This window comes from Drosophila novamexicana, unplaced genomic scaffold, assembly GCF_003285875.2.
Source record: "Drosophila novamexicana strain 15010-1031.04,08,12 unplaced genomic scaffold, DnovRS2.1 tig00000485-arrow-pilon, whole genome shotgun sequence".
Classification (NCBI taxonomy): domain Eukaryota; kingdom Metazoa; phylum Arthropoda; class Insecta; order Diptera; family Drosophilidae; genus Drosophila; species Drosophila novamexicana.
In genome coordinates this window covers 3,287,431-3,304,462 of record NW_020824808.1, presented here as the reverse complement: position 1 = coordinate 3,304,462, position 17,032 = coordinate 3,287,431, and the positions used below count along the sequence as shown (strand labels likewise).

General features: G+C 41.8%; 1 protein-coding gene across 2 annotated transcripts in view; it reads left to right on the top strand.

Annotated features, from left to right (window-relative positions):
- Nucleotides 1-1,696: 1,696 nt before the first annotated feature.
- Nucleotides 1,697-17,032, top strand: part of LOC115761787 (sterile alpha motif domain-containing protein 5) — a 126,080-nt gene continuing 110,744 nt past the window's right edge. For both annotated transcript variants that reach the window (XM_030703722.1, XM_030703721.1), the window contains exons 1-2: nt 1,697-2,436; nt 13,161-13,907. In XM_030703722.1, coding sequence (XP_030559582.1) covers nt 13,548-13,907 — 360 coding nt within the window. In that variant the 5' untranslated portion in view covers nt 1,697-2,436; nt 13,161-13,547. The remainder of the gene's footprint in view (nt 2,437-13,160; nt 13,908-17,032) is intronic.

Sequence of the window (17,032 nt, the reverse complement as noted above, 5' to 3'; positions counted from 1 at the left end):
CAACGGCCTCTGCTAATAAAGATTAATTGTTTTTTAAAAGCAAAAATGTTGGCAATGCAGCATACAAAAATACAACAAAAAAATATAAAGTGTAGACAGTCAGGATATGCCAGTTTATCTATGTCAGCGCACCACAGCAGCAACAGCAGCAGCAGCAGCAGCACGCACTCAATTGGAAGATTAAATGCAAGCCACCCGCTCCATGGTTATGGTAAGGTTGCCTCAGTGGCCGGCCAGCGCTTCAGACACTTCAGTGTTGGGGACGGCACTTTAATTTTATGTTTTTGCCATTGCCATTACAATGTGTTATTGTGCCCGGCAATATGTGTCCTTGATGCCAGCACAACCCACATTGCCACAAAGCTACGCGGTGACTGTCGACTGGCAGTGGCTACCGTTGCCCTCCACCAGAACCATCCACATTGCGATTCAAATGCGCCGCTCATCCATTTTTGCGTATGAATTGCAAAACGCCGCACATATTTCACGTTATTGTTTGCCTGGCTGAAACTGAAACTGGGCATGGGCTTGGTAAGACTAGGAGACGATGGGGAAGGGCGCGGGGGAATTGGTGTTGGGTGCCAGCGGCAGGTAACGCAGCCTTTACCCTCAGGCTATGCTTGTGGCTCTGCCTCCGCCATTCCAAGTCGTGCCACACATTTGATATATGTTTTGGTGTCGAGCATGAGTTAACTGTGTCACAGGCATCGTAAATTTTCGCAATGTTGCAGCGAGCGAGAGGGAGAAAGACAGCGAGAGCGAGCGAGAGGTCGGAGAGTGAAAGATAGAGAAAGGGTGAGCTGACGAGACCTGCAACAGTCAAGAGCTGAGTGCATTGAAATTGCTAGAAATAATCGTTAAATGATGAAGTCTTTGCCCCAGCACTCACACACACGCACACACACTTGTAGTTATATGAACTCGTGCTGTCTGGCAGATTCCAAATAATGATATATGCCTTTGGGCACATTTTTGGGTGGTTGCCTTAAATCAGAATTTAAGTGAGTTCTGTGCAGTGCAGAGATGCGTCTTCATTAGCATTGGCCACGTGTTGATTAATGTGTGACTAAGTGCAGTAGAATTAAAGAGAGAGAGCGAGATATTGAGAGAAAGAGAGAGTGAGAGGGAGAGAGAGCGAGTTAGGGAGAGTGAGGTAGGAAGGAAACATATTTAGTTGTAATTAGCTGCAGCAATTGCACTTTGAAGTGCCTGCCAACTGTGCGACTGTCAAGCCAGGCGGACATATCAACTGCCTTTTTGTGTGTATGTGCGGCTTTGTGTGTGCTTGTGTCTGTGTGTGTGTGTGTACGTTTGAGTAGCTGCCTGTCATGAAAAATGATACACAAAACGCGCTGCAGGCTCAAGGCAAACCCAAGTCCAGGCACAAAGGCACAGACTGTCACAGCGACAAGAACAGAGACAGAGACACATCGAGAGAGAGAGAGAGAGCGAGAGCGAGAGCGACAGGAAAAGAGAGAGAGAGGGGCAGAGAGAGATATAGAGGGATAAGCAGAGGCATAGGGACAGCTGCCTTGTCAGCCTTATGCCTTTGGGCCCTTTTGTTTTATGCCGCCGTTGGCCTTTGTTGTGTCGCTTGTCTGCCAACTGAGCCGAGAGGGGAAGTACTATACGCACACACACACACATACACACAGAGAAACACACACGAACAAGTATATATAGAGTATAATTTCGTTTAATATTGTTCATTTTATTTGTGTAATTGTTGTCGTCGTCCTTATCCAACCATGTTCGTCTTTGGTCCCGGCTTCACTTTCCATTTTGTGTTTTCTCTTTTTAGTTTTGCTTGTCAATTTTTCTTTTCAACTGAAATTTCATTGTGCCGCGTGTGGAAGATCGGTTTACAGTCGAAGAACTGGACAGAGTCGTGTGGGTATCAACACATTTTTGGCTGCCATTACCTTGTCCTGCCCAGAATCTTTTGCTGCTATTTCTCTCATTCGCTCTGCGTCTTTCCCTCTCGATGATCAGCCCTGTCATATTGTTGTACGTGGCAGCACCACATTTTGACATGACATTCTCAACTTTAATATATATTGTTTTTATATTTTATTTTATCTGATCGTGTGTCGTTTGCAGTCAGTTGGAAAATTTTTAGTGCGCCGTGTGGAGCTCTCGTTGGTTCGTAATTTTCATTAATGGATCGTCTTTTTATTTTTATGGCATATGCCACAAGCACAAATTCTAGACGACAGCCCAAGTTGATGGCGACAAGCTAATCAGGATGATGAAATTTCAATTTTTTTTTTCTCTCTTTCGATTACGATTTTTATTTTCTGTTTGCCTAATGTGTGTGTTTTATTTGAAATGTGAAATTCGAGCTACTCTCTGGCAGCGAGTGGCCCTCGTGTTGATGGTTTTTAAAGTAATGGGACTGGCATTGATTGGACATGTTTGCAGCTAAAGGTCTGACAGGTAAATAGATATTAAAGGCCGTCTGACAAATGGTCCATAAGGTCGCCAAGTAATTTCTTTGAGGAACCCATTAAGAAAGGTATCAAATTTTGCTCGACTTTGAATGAATTTTATCGGGCTTGTAAACTTATGAATGTGGTTTAGTTTTGCATCTAGATCGGCGCAGAGTCTCAGCATGATCATAGCGCAAATAGGCTCAAAACTTAGCCAAGGCCAAAGTCTTTTATACAGCTTTTCTATTCGAACTGGATTCTCTGGCCCCCTGCTGTAGCTTTTTAGACCAGCTGCCAGCCTCCTGTGGTGCGTGGTCGACCGCAACGCATATTGAAATCATTAATCAAGACCCACTTAAAGTTAAACGCTTACGAATTGTATCGCCTCGCACGATTTCAACGATAACGATTTCTTATTCTTTGATTTTTTTCTTACCTTAACTTTAATTTTTATTAATACAATGCCATTTGGCTTTACCGTTCCCATAAATTTCAATACGCATGCGCCTGTGACACAATGCGCACAAAACTTCCGATGAAATCTCAATAAGCCAAATGGCTGATCCCCATTCCTCCGGCCGCTTAGCTCCAGTTCCAGCTCCCGCCCTGGCTTCCAATTCCAGCCCAATACACACACACGCAAAACGGAATGTAAATTTTGTCGCTTCTCTGGAATTGATTTATATCTGTGGCACTGGCGGCGGCGGCGACAACGACGACGACGAAGACTTGGTGTACTCCACTCTACTTTATTATTCATTGGAAACACAAGTCAGCGACGATGATGATAATGAATCGGATGATGGGGCTGAGTCTGGGGCTGGGGGATGGCAATAATGATGCAGAGCATAGTGAAATTAAACAGAAACCGGCAAAAAAAGCAGCCGCTACACTCATAAAACTGACTCTAAATTCAAAGTTAAGGCAAAAGCTTTGAATTTCAATTAATTGGACTCTCCCCGATTGGCCAAATGGGCCTGTGTCTGTCGGCTGGGCTGTATTACGATTAAATGTGGGCATTTTCATTTTATGGGTTAATTGCTATTGTTCGGCAATCAGAGCCAATGCCAAAAAAGATGCTGTAAAAAATGTTTTATTTGCCTGCCGAACTGATTTATTTGATTTATGTGCCGCGCGGCAAATTGAAAAGGGCAGCAGAAGATGAACAAGAAGACGACCCAATGAAAGCAATCGAAAGGCAATATGACACATTGACAAAATGCTAAATATCCAAATTGAACAATAAAAGTTGTCGTTGAGTAACTTAAATACCCTGCACACAAAAAAGGCAGCAGGCTGGCTTAGAAGAAAAAAATGCTTTAAAATCCACCAAACTTAAAATAATTTAATATTTGTATATTTACAGTTGCAGATAACTTTAAAGGTGCTTAAGAGTGGGATAAAGCGAAAAGAAAGAAAAAAATAAGTAACTTTTTGCAGAAATGAGAAATTTCATGTTTTTGTCACACGAAAAGCTTTTAAAAGAACATTATGAATACAAGAAGGAGATAAGGTGACAGCGCCGGATAGAGCGAGAAAGTGTGAAAACGATAAGCGCATATATGGAGTAAAAGTATTTAAAAATACAATCGTCATACAAATCAATTTCAATATAAATATGCGTAATCTGTTTCTAAGCCTTTAAGCGAGACGTTGTACAGGGTATGTTGGAAATTTATTGATGCTCATTGTTGTTATTGCCAGTGCTGGCGGCGTTTCTTGTGACGGCATAAATTAATATTTATTAGCAAGTTGTTAGCCAAAGCTTAATAAATGAACGGGCCAAGAGCTGTCTAGTGCCGTCTTTATTCAAAATGTACTTTAATTGAAAGCCCAACAAAAAATTCGCATTCGTATATGCTATAGACTTTAATAAATGCGCATCGGGTAGAACTGTGTATAACAATGCGACAAGCTAATGGACCACAAATATTTTTTTAATCGCCACCCATTGATGGTTGACACTGACGATACGGGCATGAGAGGCAATAATGCAATTATTTTATCACAGGCAGTTGGTATTTTAATATACATATTTGGTTGGCATGCTGGTCAATTTCTTTTGTATTATTATTTTTTTGAAGCATGAGCCCTAAAGTCAAAAGCGTAATAACAATAATAATAGTAATAATAGTTGGATTCATAATAATAAAAATAAATTTGTGAAAATAGCCAGAAGCGTTCGGCTGGCTGGACCAGTAAATTGCCCGCCCGTCTGCATAAAAATTATAGCTGCATTTAAGTAATTGTTGCAACTGATGACAACGTCGCAACGTTCCATAGCTGCAGCTCCATGGCCATCGGCAACGCCATCGTCATCGCCATCGCCATCACCATCTCCAGTGGCAAGCGGCAAGTGCCTGTCAGTTGCATTGACAATGAAGCGTTAAAATACGCAAAAAATTGCATGCAGCCGGCTGCCGTAGCAGACAGAATGAGAGACAGTGGCAGGCTGGGTGGAGGAGGGGCGGACGGGGCCGAGGTAGTTGATCAACTGCAGCAGCGCGGCGACAAATTGGAGTAGCCCCGGACATGCCGGAGCGAGAGCAAAGAGCAGCAGCAGGAGCGAGCACAGCAGACGGTCATAAAACATGCAGCCCCTGCCAATAAAATTTTATTAAACGCCATAAAAATATTTATGAAATTGGCGCAAAGCGTCGTGTTTATTTGCCTGTTGTGCATTTTAAAATAACGCGAAAATTATGCGAAATATCTGACTGATAATGCGCCAAATAACAGCGCTAGAGCACAATATAACGAGATAGACGCAGATATCGTTGCATATACATAACTATTAGCTTTAATGTGCATTTGATTTTGATTGAGGCGAATTGCAAATGCTTTTAAGCCAATTGCAGTCAAAAGCCTATTTAAAGTCCGTTTTCATATCATATTCCTTTCATTTTTTGCTTAATAACTATCAAAATATCAATTGAAAATGTCTCATACTGTTCTTTAGTACACTTGCTTGAGCTTTAATTTAAAACTAAAACGAACTGATAAGACACATAAATGTTCATTTGGAAACAATTATCGATTTCCCCCGCACTCTTTGACTGAATATTAAGCCACGTCCTTTAAAATTTAATTAAGAATATCTTGTAATTATCAAAGAGCTTGCATTTAAAGCTCAAGGATACTTAAGCTCTAGTTGCGAGAACCTTGTAGTTTTAAAGAAATTCCATGACATATTAATGGCTTTCCCTTTATAAAATTATTCCGCACATTTCCACTCGCCTGGTTTTCATTAGCACTAACTTAGCGCAGGCTCAATTCAATTTCCAATTGAAAAACCAGAGAGCCGGGCCCACACACACACCCACAGACATATAGACACACACGAACCGCTGATAAGCTATCCTACAATTTGGCTATGCCCCATTTTGGCTGTGATTGCATTGTAGCTGCGGCACGCTTCATTGCATGCCAACATAAAGGTAAAAGGCGGCGGTTGGGTAAAGTTACCCACACACACACATGCAGAGACACACGTTTGCCATTGGCGGTGGTGCACCACTTTGACAGTTGAACGCATTTTCGATGCTTACTTATTTCATTTAACACACGCTCTCCGGCGGGGGTGTAGGCAGGAGTGGTTCAATAGAGAGAGGGGGTAGGGGGCGATTGAAATTGCGTGAGTGTTGCACGTGTCGCGCGTTGTCAACGGCAGTCGCGCAGAAGCCGCGAATTGAATGCCTGGGCACAGCATGTGGCAAGTTCGTTTGGTTATTGAGGTCTACCCAGGACCAAGTTAACAGGCCAAAGGCAGCATCAGCAGCAGCAGCCGCAGCAGCAGCAGCATCAGCCAAATACACTTCGCCCTTGCAACTGCCGACGGTTCAATACTCACACGCAATTTGAATTGACTAATCCAGAAAGCATATCTGACGTTTGCTCTCGCCTGTTACTAATGACTTGGCACTTTGCGCAGCACAACAGGACACCGGATGGCGGCACGAGCAGGGTGGCGGAGGAGGGACGAAGGATCCAATCGAATGCGTTTGTGCGGCAACTGTGGCAACCTGTGCGCTCTTATTTTCAGCTTTGCTGTCAGGCATTTGTCATATTTCTGTCAAATAAGCGCTTTTAATATTGATAGCTGCCGCTCCCGCAGCCGCTGCTGCTGCAGCAACAGTCGACTGTCAACAGGATGTTAGCTTCAGCGAGTTCCCCCAGAGAGAGTGTAAGAGCGAGAAAGAGAGAGAGAGAGAGAGGGCAGCGAGCGTGGGGCAGAACTTTAGCTTTTGCCGCCACAGCGCGCTGTGTGCAATCAGGCGTTTTATGTGAGCGGCTTAATGTGAATTTATTGCATTTCATTGGCACTGCGATTGGAAACGGGCGTGGAATTGGGTCTGAGACTGTCCATAATGAGCTTCAAATAAGAAATTTTCAAAGGGGGGTATACAACAGCAGCAGCAGCAGCAGTAATCAATAAAGACAAAACATATGCATATAAGATTCTTGCCTCGAGCGAGAAAAAAAAAAACTGTCGAAAATCAATACCCACATTGCTTGATGAACTCCATGATGATTATCGATGATGATGATGTTGTTGCTGTGTAGTTATAGGCTGCCAAATAAATATTATGAGGGCATATCGCACATATTTCATTGTTTAAACAATGGCGATATTATCGATGGCTTCGTTCCGCAGTTGTCGTTGCTGTTGCTGATGATGATGATGATGATTTATAATCGGCTGTTAAGTAAAGCGTAGCCCCGTTTGTTTGCATAACAAATTGTAGAAAATACACAACACAAATGTTAAATTACCGGGCATTAAACATTAAGCAGAAAACACGCTTAAAGCACAAAAAACGTATAAAAACATCTCTGAAGCCACCTGCGCTCTGGCCACCCGCTGCTCTGGGCCAGCGCTTAAACATGACCAAAAACAAAAAAAAGAAAAAGAGCGACAAAAAATAAAAAACAAATGATATAAATTTATAAATTTTTGACTCGACTTGTGCACAGCTTCAGGCACTGCCAATATTCACACACATTTGTGTGTGTGTGTGTGTGTGTGTGTGTGTGTGTGTGTGTGTGTGTGTGTGTGTGTGTGTGTGTGTGTGTGTGTGTGTGTGTGTGTGTGTGTGTGTGTGTGTGTGTGTGTGTGTGTGTGTGTGTGTGTGTGTGTGTGTGTGTGTTTGTGTGTGTGTGTGTGTGTGTGTGTATGCCAAAAGGTCGTCAGCTTGTGCGCTGCGTGAGACTTATTATGCTTGGAGAGCTTTGGCTCCATCTCTGGGAAGGCGTTCAAAATTGCAACACGTTGGGTTTGGTTAAATGCACACCCAAAATGGACAAAGTGTACACTTTATCTCCGCAGCTGTATTTTGTACTATATACAAATAAAACTACAGTATTCACTGCAATATTTTAACTTCTGGAAATTAGAGTATGCCGCATCAAATTGTCAAATTGTCAGTCCGGCTTAGCTCAAACCCAGCTTGTAGTCCTCGTAGTGTGTACATTATATAAGACTCAGGTCGTTAAGAGAGAGAAAATTGCGAGAAATAAAAAATATATAACCGAGAATCACATTGGAATAGAAAAATGATCTTAAATTGTTATTTTGAAAACGTATGCTTTCAGTTTTGAACTGACTTATAAAATTCAAAAATAATAGGCTTTCTGAACTTAATATATTTTAGTTGAATAAAATGACAAATTAACCCAAAGCGGTCCAGTTTGTGAGTGACAACTGTAAGCCTAAAGCGCAATATCAATCACTTAAACTGAAACGTGACTAAAATTAGTTCCAATTGGGCGATAGAACTTATGATATTACGATTGCCAATTAGATTTGCTTCGTAGTTTATGCAAATATCTTTAAAAGAAACTTAAATCATTGTCATTTCCTTCCTTAAATGAGCTCTTAATAAAAATCCAAATTAAGTCCAAATTTGGCCTACCAAACCCATTTTCATTAAAGTTTCCTGAAAACAAGAATCAATTGACTCTCTACATAGCTTGTTGTTCGCTTTTTAATACAATCATATTATAAACGAAATAATTTTTTTGGGCGCGCCTTTTGTAAATGGTTAAACGCTTAAATGCTCTATCAACAAAATGCCACAAATTGTGGCGTTGTCAGCGGCAATACGAGGCAGATCAAAAATAAAACCCTTTCACTTCCGACCTATTACCTATGCATTTTTGTCTTTCTGCTTTTTTTGGGTCAAAGTTTGTCAGAGTTAGCTTCATTGTTGCTGTTGTGTTATTTTGGTCTTCCCAACAAAATTCAACGCCAACGCAACAGCGCAGCAAGGGGCAGCAAATTTAATGCAACATCATCGACAGCGACCGCAAAGCAAGCAACAACAATAAATTGTTGGCTTGTTGCAGTTGTTGCCTTCATTCAGATTGAATTCGTTTTCGTGGGCGTCGTCCCAACGCATTATGTTCGAGTAGATACAAATTTATTTGTATTTTTTGTTCTGTTTTTTTTTTTTCATTCTGTTTTGTGGCAAGTTTAATTTGTTTGTAGCACGTCCGTTTGTTTTAAACGGTGTCATTTGAGCAACTCGACAACAACAACAGCAATGATACGAACAATCACAAGAGCCCTACGTTGATCGTGTTGACTTTTGGCCTCAGATCAAGAAACAATTGTGAGAGGTGGACAAGGCGAGACCAAATCAAATTGAGCGTCAATAAGCTGTGGCAGGCAAATTTATTTTGTTTGTTGCTGTTGCTGTTGCTGTGGCTGTGGCTGTTGCAGGTAACGATTATTGCAACACGTTGCGGCGCTGCCAACAGCTGTCAGCTGGCACTTTGGTTACGCTTTATCGGACATCTGCGGCACATGCACACGCGGCGTATGCGCAATTGCCATTTAATTAAAATTGTTTGCACAGCTTCGCCGATTGCTTGGCCACATTATACATATATATATATATATTATATATATATATTTGCCTCTTTTATTATTTAATTTACCTTTTATTTTTTATTTTTGGCGCGCAGGTGCGCAACGGAAACAGCTACAACAACAGCAACAAAATGTTCACACGCTACACGACTTTGGCTAATTAATATGCATAACTCGGACTCCACGCACTCGAGCATTTAATTATTGTCATTAGTTGAGCAAACGCAATGCGGTGAGCACTTGTCGTTGTTGTTGGTACTGCTTTTAATACCCTGTACTTAGTGCAAATGGGTAAGGAAACAGTAAACAAGATTATTTTATACTTTGAATATCTCACATCGTACTTCCTCTTATTAAGGAAGTATCAATTTGAAAGGTGCTTTAGTATAAACTAACTTTCAGGTTACATATTTAAGCCCTGAAATTAAACTATGAACATTGGAGTTATTCAAGAAAGCATCTCTTAGAGTGTGGGAATTCGGGAAGAAGAACGTTAAGAAGGTTACAAGAAGTAAAGGCGGGCTGTAGGGCATCTTCTAGCTAGGCATGCCCGATTAGAGAGCTTTCATTTGTATTTTTCTTTTTTTTGTTTGGCATAAGAAGCGGCCAACTGGGGCAGCAATAAACATTAAAATAAGCAAATCAAATTATAAAATAAAAAAAATACAAAAACGCAAGAACAAGGCGTCTTCATTAATGATAGGAAGTAGGCACAGAGATCGGCGGGCAGACCGGCAGGCAGTCAGCCGAATGAAAGTAAAATACATTTGACAACACCAAAATTTTCGTTTCAGCCAACTGTTCGGCCGCCTTTGGGCGCATTAATACCAATGGCTAATTAACTTGTTGGCGAGCTCGTAAAATAGTTTGGCCGCTCATCAAGATAATAAAGGCCAGCGAGCAAGTTTTGTTTGCTTTGTATCTTATTGTTTTTTATCCTCCTGTTCGCTGTTGGTTTTTGGCCGCCTTTAATTGCGTTGAAAATAAAAGCGAAAAAAAAAGAACGGCTGCATACAGCACACCGAACTAACAATACCCTTGCAGACAAATAGCTAAAAACAAAAGATTAATAAAAGAAAGTTTCATTTTCGATTGACCGTTCACATAGTGCAACTATATGATATAGTGTTCTGTTTTTGATAAGATTTGGCTCATATGTGAACTAGCTAATGAAGAGAAGAGAAAGAGACAGACGGACATGGCTATATCGATTCGTTCGTTGATATTGATTAAGAATGTATATACTCTATTAGGTCGCAGCTGTTTTCTACTATGCGTTACATACTGCATGACAAACTGTAATGCCCTAAAGCTGACTAACTACAGCGTCAGCTGCAAGCCGAACAGGTCACATATCGCTCGCTGCTCTGAATGCCAGCGACTACCGTGCGGTGAGGGGAAGGAGGGTACAGCTGGGACTGGGTAGAAACAGACACACGGACTACACGTCTCTGCAGTCACTTTTGGTAATTAGATTCTCGAGTTGAGATAATGAACGGGCACATTAAAATTTTACAGCCACATTGCAACTGATTGCGAGCCACGAAATTGAAAGTATTCAATAAATTAACTAAAAGCCAACTAAAATGTCAAGACAGCCAAGGCAGTCAAGACATAAGGTAGCCACGCCCCTTTGTGTGCCCGTGTGTGTTTACCATTTTGACAGCACAAAATAATTATAATTGTGTCCGTCCTTGTTTGCATTTGCCCGTTGTCCAATTGGGCTCATTTTAATTGAACCCGCAATTGTGCAATAACCTGAAAAGCATTTGCTGGTCATAATTGCCAGGCACTTTAGGCAAACAGTCAGCTAGAAGTTATGCGCATGCAGAGACAAAGAGCCCAGCAATTAATTTTAATTCGTATTTAAACGTATCTCAAAGCAATATGTAAAACGTTGTTCAACTTGATAATTATATATCTCAAGATAGACCCAACTTGACATTTACGAGCTTAAGTATGATATAACTGCAAAATATCATAAGTATTACGACTATATTATGAAGTAAAAATAAACGATGAACAATTTAATTGATATACTATGAACAACTTTTATACTTTTAAAAATATATCGACTAAGCGCAGTTATAAGTTTGCCAATGCCAACATATGACGCCCATTAAATTAGATTGTATGGCAACACTTTTCAAATGTTTATATTATTTATCAGAAATGCGAATAAAAACAATTAAATTTTAGGTTCGTCGGCAGAACCTCAAGCAGGAGGTTGGTTCGAGCCACAACCAACTGCCTGCCATCCGCTTTTTCGGTTGGGCTTCGAACCAACCTCCTGCTTTGAAGCTAGGCTCTTGAGCCTGGGATTTCACATCCATGAACCTTAGGCTTTGGTGCAAGCCTATGCTTGTCATATGTTTTCAACATTTTTTTGAAACACTCTTAATTTTTAATTTACTGTTGTTTGTTGTACTGGGAATAGTGCAAGTTATCATATAAATATGATTATATATGTTCATATACAATATAAGAAATAAATTTAATCCCTTACTCGAAATTCTATTTACCAAGGATGATTAAATAAATTGGCTGTAATAAATTGTAAAAAATAAATGTGAGTTCCGGGTTTGAAGCAGTTGGGTTTGGGTTTGGTATACAGCCTAGTTTAGTAATACCAAAGATAAGCGTTTGTTTTTGACCTTCCAATTTTTTGAGGACTTGGCTGAATTTGACTTTATGAGCAAATATTGAAGAAATTCAATTTATATTTAATTTGTTCTGTGTTATTGTTTTTGTCTGTTTTTCTTCTTTTCTGTATAAAAAGCTCAACTCTTGACATTTGCTCGACAGTTTTATTGGTGAATAATTGCGTATCATTAAACCATTTGTAAGGCATGTCGACCAGCAATGATTGATCTATTCGATGCCAATGTGAAAACGAAATAAAACAGCTGCCAGAAAAGAACAGAAACAAGTAGAATTGTGCTGCACGAGCGAGAGAAGGCAGCTTAGTGACACGGCAGGGGCAGAATATATAAATTACTTATATGAAGGCTTCTGCCTTTCAGGCAGGGAGTGGCGCGCCGTGGCGTGGCAAAAGAATGTGGATTATGGCAATGATTTTTGGTATATATATTTTTGTTGTTGCTGCTGCCAACCGCTAAAATAATCCATTAAAGATAAACTAAAAGCAAACACTAAACTCTTGTGCTAAAGCAAAGCAAACCGCAGCGCACCCACACGCTGATAATCAATCATTTATCAATAAGCGACGGCACACGCCCAAAACTGCAGTTGATGTTGTTGTTGTTGTTATTCCTATTGTTGTTGGTGTTGCTGCTGCTACTGCTGTTGATTGGTTGCTCTAAGCTTTTAGTTTGCGTTTAACGCCTCATAGATTCTCTAAAGCGCTAAGGCGTAGGAAGGGCGAGTGCGAGGGTTCAAGTGCGGCCCACATGGGAGACGTCAGTGTGTCTATGATAAAGTGCTATGCCTGGAAATGCGTGCGTGTGCGTCAATGTGTGTGTATGTGTGTGTGTTGCACGCATGATACGCTGCGGTGTGCCTCAGTTGTTGCCCAAATGCCTGATAAGGCGCTGCCAGAATGTGAGAATTATTGACTGTGCGTGTGTGTGCTTGTGTTTGTGGAGAAAACTAAAACCGCATCAGCTGCCATTGGTTTAATTAATTTTCAAGAATTCTGATTTGATTTGAATCTGAACAGCAGTCATTGATTTGGCTGCAGCGCGTTGCATGGCAAGGGCAGTAGTTAGGAAAATTGTGGGAAAACTCTCGACTTATCAATATGCGGGCTGGCGCTTAATTGAAATTTATGCAATGCTAACTTCTATTTAGAAAATTATAAAACATAACTAAGCATTTGAGTTTTCTTAATATATTTGCAGAGCACAAAGAAACAGAATGCGGATGGCACTGCTAGCGGCAGCAGTGGGAAAAGGAGCAGCAGCAGCAGCGCTTGCAGGAAATTTGAAAAGCGCGACGGATCATGTAAAAATGCAAAAATGTGAAATCAACTTTTATGTGTGTGTGGCCCAAGGCAATGAATTTTAACGAGAGCATTTAAAACAATACGAAAAAGCGTTAAGACCTTTACAAAAACAGGCTGAGGAAATTACAAGCGTAAACAGCAGCAGCAGCAACTGCCACAGAAACAGCAACAGCTTGTGAAAACGGGCTTAGCACGTGACGCGGCGCTAAGCGAATATCCATTTTGTAACGGTAATTGGTTGCACACACGTGAGCGCACATCAAGTACTTGGCAAGTGGCAAAAATGGCCGTTAGCAACATTGTTTGCGAATGGCTGCGCGCCCTTGGGCTGGCGCAGTACGCTGAAAGTTTTCTGGACAATGGCTACGATGACTTGGAGATATGCAAACAGGTCGGTGATCCGGATCTGGATGCCATTGGCGTTGATAATCCTGCACATCGCCACAAGTTGCTAAAGAGCATACGTTCGCTGCGCGAAAAGGGCGCTGCCTCAGTCTATTTCATGCTCAACGATCCCAATTCGCTATCTGGCAGCATGGAGATCCTCTGCGAAACGCCGCCCAGCAATGAACTGGAAATGGTGCTAGCCGAACAGCTGGAGACGGATGGAGTGCGTCTGACAGCGCATCCATATTCAACACCGGTGAGTACTATATACAAAAATATAATAAGATGCCACTGATTGCCAGTTAAAGTAAGCTTTCGGCTTGCCATAGCAGTTGCTGTTGATTAGCGCCGGCTGCTGGGCCGTGTGCACCACCCGTATGCCACCCGTGGTGCACACCAAGCTGTCAACTGCATTGATTATACATGGCTGTCAGCTCCGCCTAGACCTTGCCAGCAGTTGGACAGCTACTCATCAGGCTAAAAGCTCACACTCTGGCTCTTACACAATGCTCAGTTTTCATTAAATGTAGCTCACACCACGCTCTCTCGAAAAACCTATTCAAACTCTATTTCCTGGCAAGTTGAGCCAGCTTTGTATACTCTGTACAAAGAGTTGAAAGGGTATACAGGTTCAGTTCAATGACAGTGTGAATGTCTGTTCGTCTGCTTGTATGGCTGCAACAAACACAGTTTTGAAGTCACAGTTTAAGAGTAATACAATAATATTGTTTGATTTAATGTAGACCTTTTTGTATAAGGCACAATGTTCGGTTGATCAATTTATTTAAAAATTCTGGGAACATGTATCTCGCTATTGAATATAGAGCTCTTACAATTTAAAAGCCGCAGTTTGAAAGTCTCCATAATCAATTTTAAGATTCACTGAAGACTTCTGAAAATTTAAAAATATATAATCTGTTCCCATCAACAAACTCTTTCAGCGCTTTTTCGAGCTATTTTTACCCTAACAAACAAAAAAACTGAGCATTTCCTAGTCCAGCAACTTTTCGACCTTTGATAACACAGAATCCGATTGCAAACAAAATTGCAAAAACTTAAAATTGTTTTAAATTGCGCTCAGGTGCGCCACCGCCGCGCCTTACCGCATCTCGCCTCAATTCAGTTCAGTTGAGTTCAGTTTGAGTTTTAGTTGAGTTCAGTTTTGTAGCCACCCACAACAAAAGGTCGACCGAAGCAAAGCAAAGCCCGACAAACTATTCAATGTCAGTTTACATACTTAAATTAAAATTCTCCGACAAGCAAACTGCTAGAAGCAGAACTAGAGATAGGGGATTTATAGAGAGAGCGAAAGGGAGAGAGAGATAGCAAGATGAGGTGCAGAGTGCAACGTTTTTAAATGTCAACCCGGTCTACACTTGACAGTAAAATGGAGCACATTTAAACGGTAGCCCCGGTAGTTGCCGGCGGTCGCTCATTGCCGTCCGATGCTGTCCCCAAATGGCTTTTGTATGCAGCTTTTGGCTTTGGTGCCGTCTCGAGTGTCATGATGTTGCTCCATTGTTCTGCTTCAGCTTCTGTTGCTGTTGCTGGGCGGGTTTGGGGCCCCTTTTGTAGGACTCTCAGGTAGGCGACATATCATGTGCCATTTTATATGTACCAAAAGGCACCGACGCGTCGCGTTTGCTTTTGGCCAACAATTGTGGAACACTCTCAATGTTTTTCGGCAGCATTTAAAAAATGCCTCGACCTGCGTCCTCTACGCCCTTGGCTTTGTGTAATTAAAGTAATGCTTGAGGAGCAGACAGCTTTGCCAAAGACAGAAGAAACAAAAATCCGGTCTCCAATTTATGTGAATCCCAATCGTTGATGGCCACATGCATGATTCAGAGCCGGCCAAAAGTGACTTTAAGCCCTTTGTGATTTATTATGCAAAAGCTGAAATTATAAACTGACCGCCGTCTGACAGCTTATAGTACAACATATCTCCACACACTGTTTGGCAACTTGTGGAATTCGCACGTCAATCGTGTTGCAAAATGTAATTTATATATATGTATGAGAGGGAGACAGGAATCCCATATATGTGAATATATTGTATATGCTGCATGCAACATCCTGCCCCCAATAAAGTTGCGGCTTCGTTGGCGGCAACGCGACGCTTGCCGCACAAATCACGTCATTGAGTTGTTTTCATCAAAAGGGCAAGCATGCAGCTTCGTCCAGCTACGCTCAGTTTGGGCCAGCTCCTCAGCACCGGCCAGTTGTTCGTTTTGTTGATGAGTCTGCGGCTATCAGAGCGTCTCAGGTTGCCAGCAAGTTGCCCCAAGTCTGCTGTTGGCTCATTCATTCATTTGCTGACGTCTCGTACGACCGCCCTTCCTCCCCGCCCAACTCTTGCTGTCTGTCGCTCGTTCGTTTTGTGTATTTTTATCCGAAAACTATCTGGCTGCCTGACGACTTCTTGCAGTTTTGTATCTGCGTATCTGCTGGCATACAATTTTTATTTATTACTCATTCAGCTGCAAAATTGTTCCTTAATTGCCCATATCAGCTGAGAAATGAAATTTATTACCTGGCGTGTGTATATCGCCAGTGCCAGTCAGCCAAACAACAGCCCAACTGAAACATACTACAGCAACACACAGACAACGTCCTAAACTTTTGCCAGCCGCATCATTATCAGCCTCGTCTGTGGCAGCCACACAGCATCCGACTCGACCAGCAACAGCAGCAGCAGCCGCATCGACATCATTAGTTTTGTGCGCCGCGCCGACAACGTTTTGTATATTTACTTAATATTGCAATGGTCTGTGCACTGTGCAGTGTATGTGTGTGTGTGTGGGTTTGGTGTGCGTGTATGTGCCCACAGTCCTGTCCTGGCGTCCATTTATCTCGACGTGAACGTGGACAGCAACCTTCTGTGATTTCTGATTTCTTATGCCAATTTACTCTCGACCAAAGACTGCGCGCTTGATGCTGCTCCATATTGAGACCCATCATCATCATCATCATCATCATTATAATCATCATCATCATCTCATCATACTCATCAGCAGGCTTTGCCTTTGCCATAGATCAAAAGACAGTTTGCTTTAGTTTTCCTCCCTGCTGCACAGTTCGCCGTTTCGTTGTATAATTTTATTTTATGTGCTTGTAGCCTTGACCAGGTCAAGTTGTTTTGGGGTCGAGCTGCCTCAGCTCCACTCAACTGGACTGGTCCGGGGGCCAGGTTCTGTATCTTTTTCTGTTACTGTTTCTGAACTTGGTTGACTTTAAGTTATTTCAGCGCTTGGGCTTTATTGATTTGTCCTCTTTGGTCTTCTGCCTGAGCTGTGGCATGATTTCATTTTTATGAACTTGACTTTTGTGCATTTTCATTTTGATTTCGGTTCTAGCCACGACTGTCGACGGCTCCTCGTC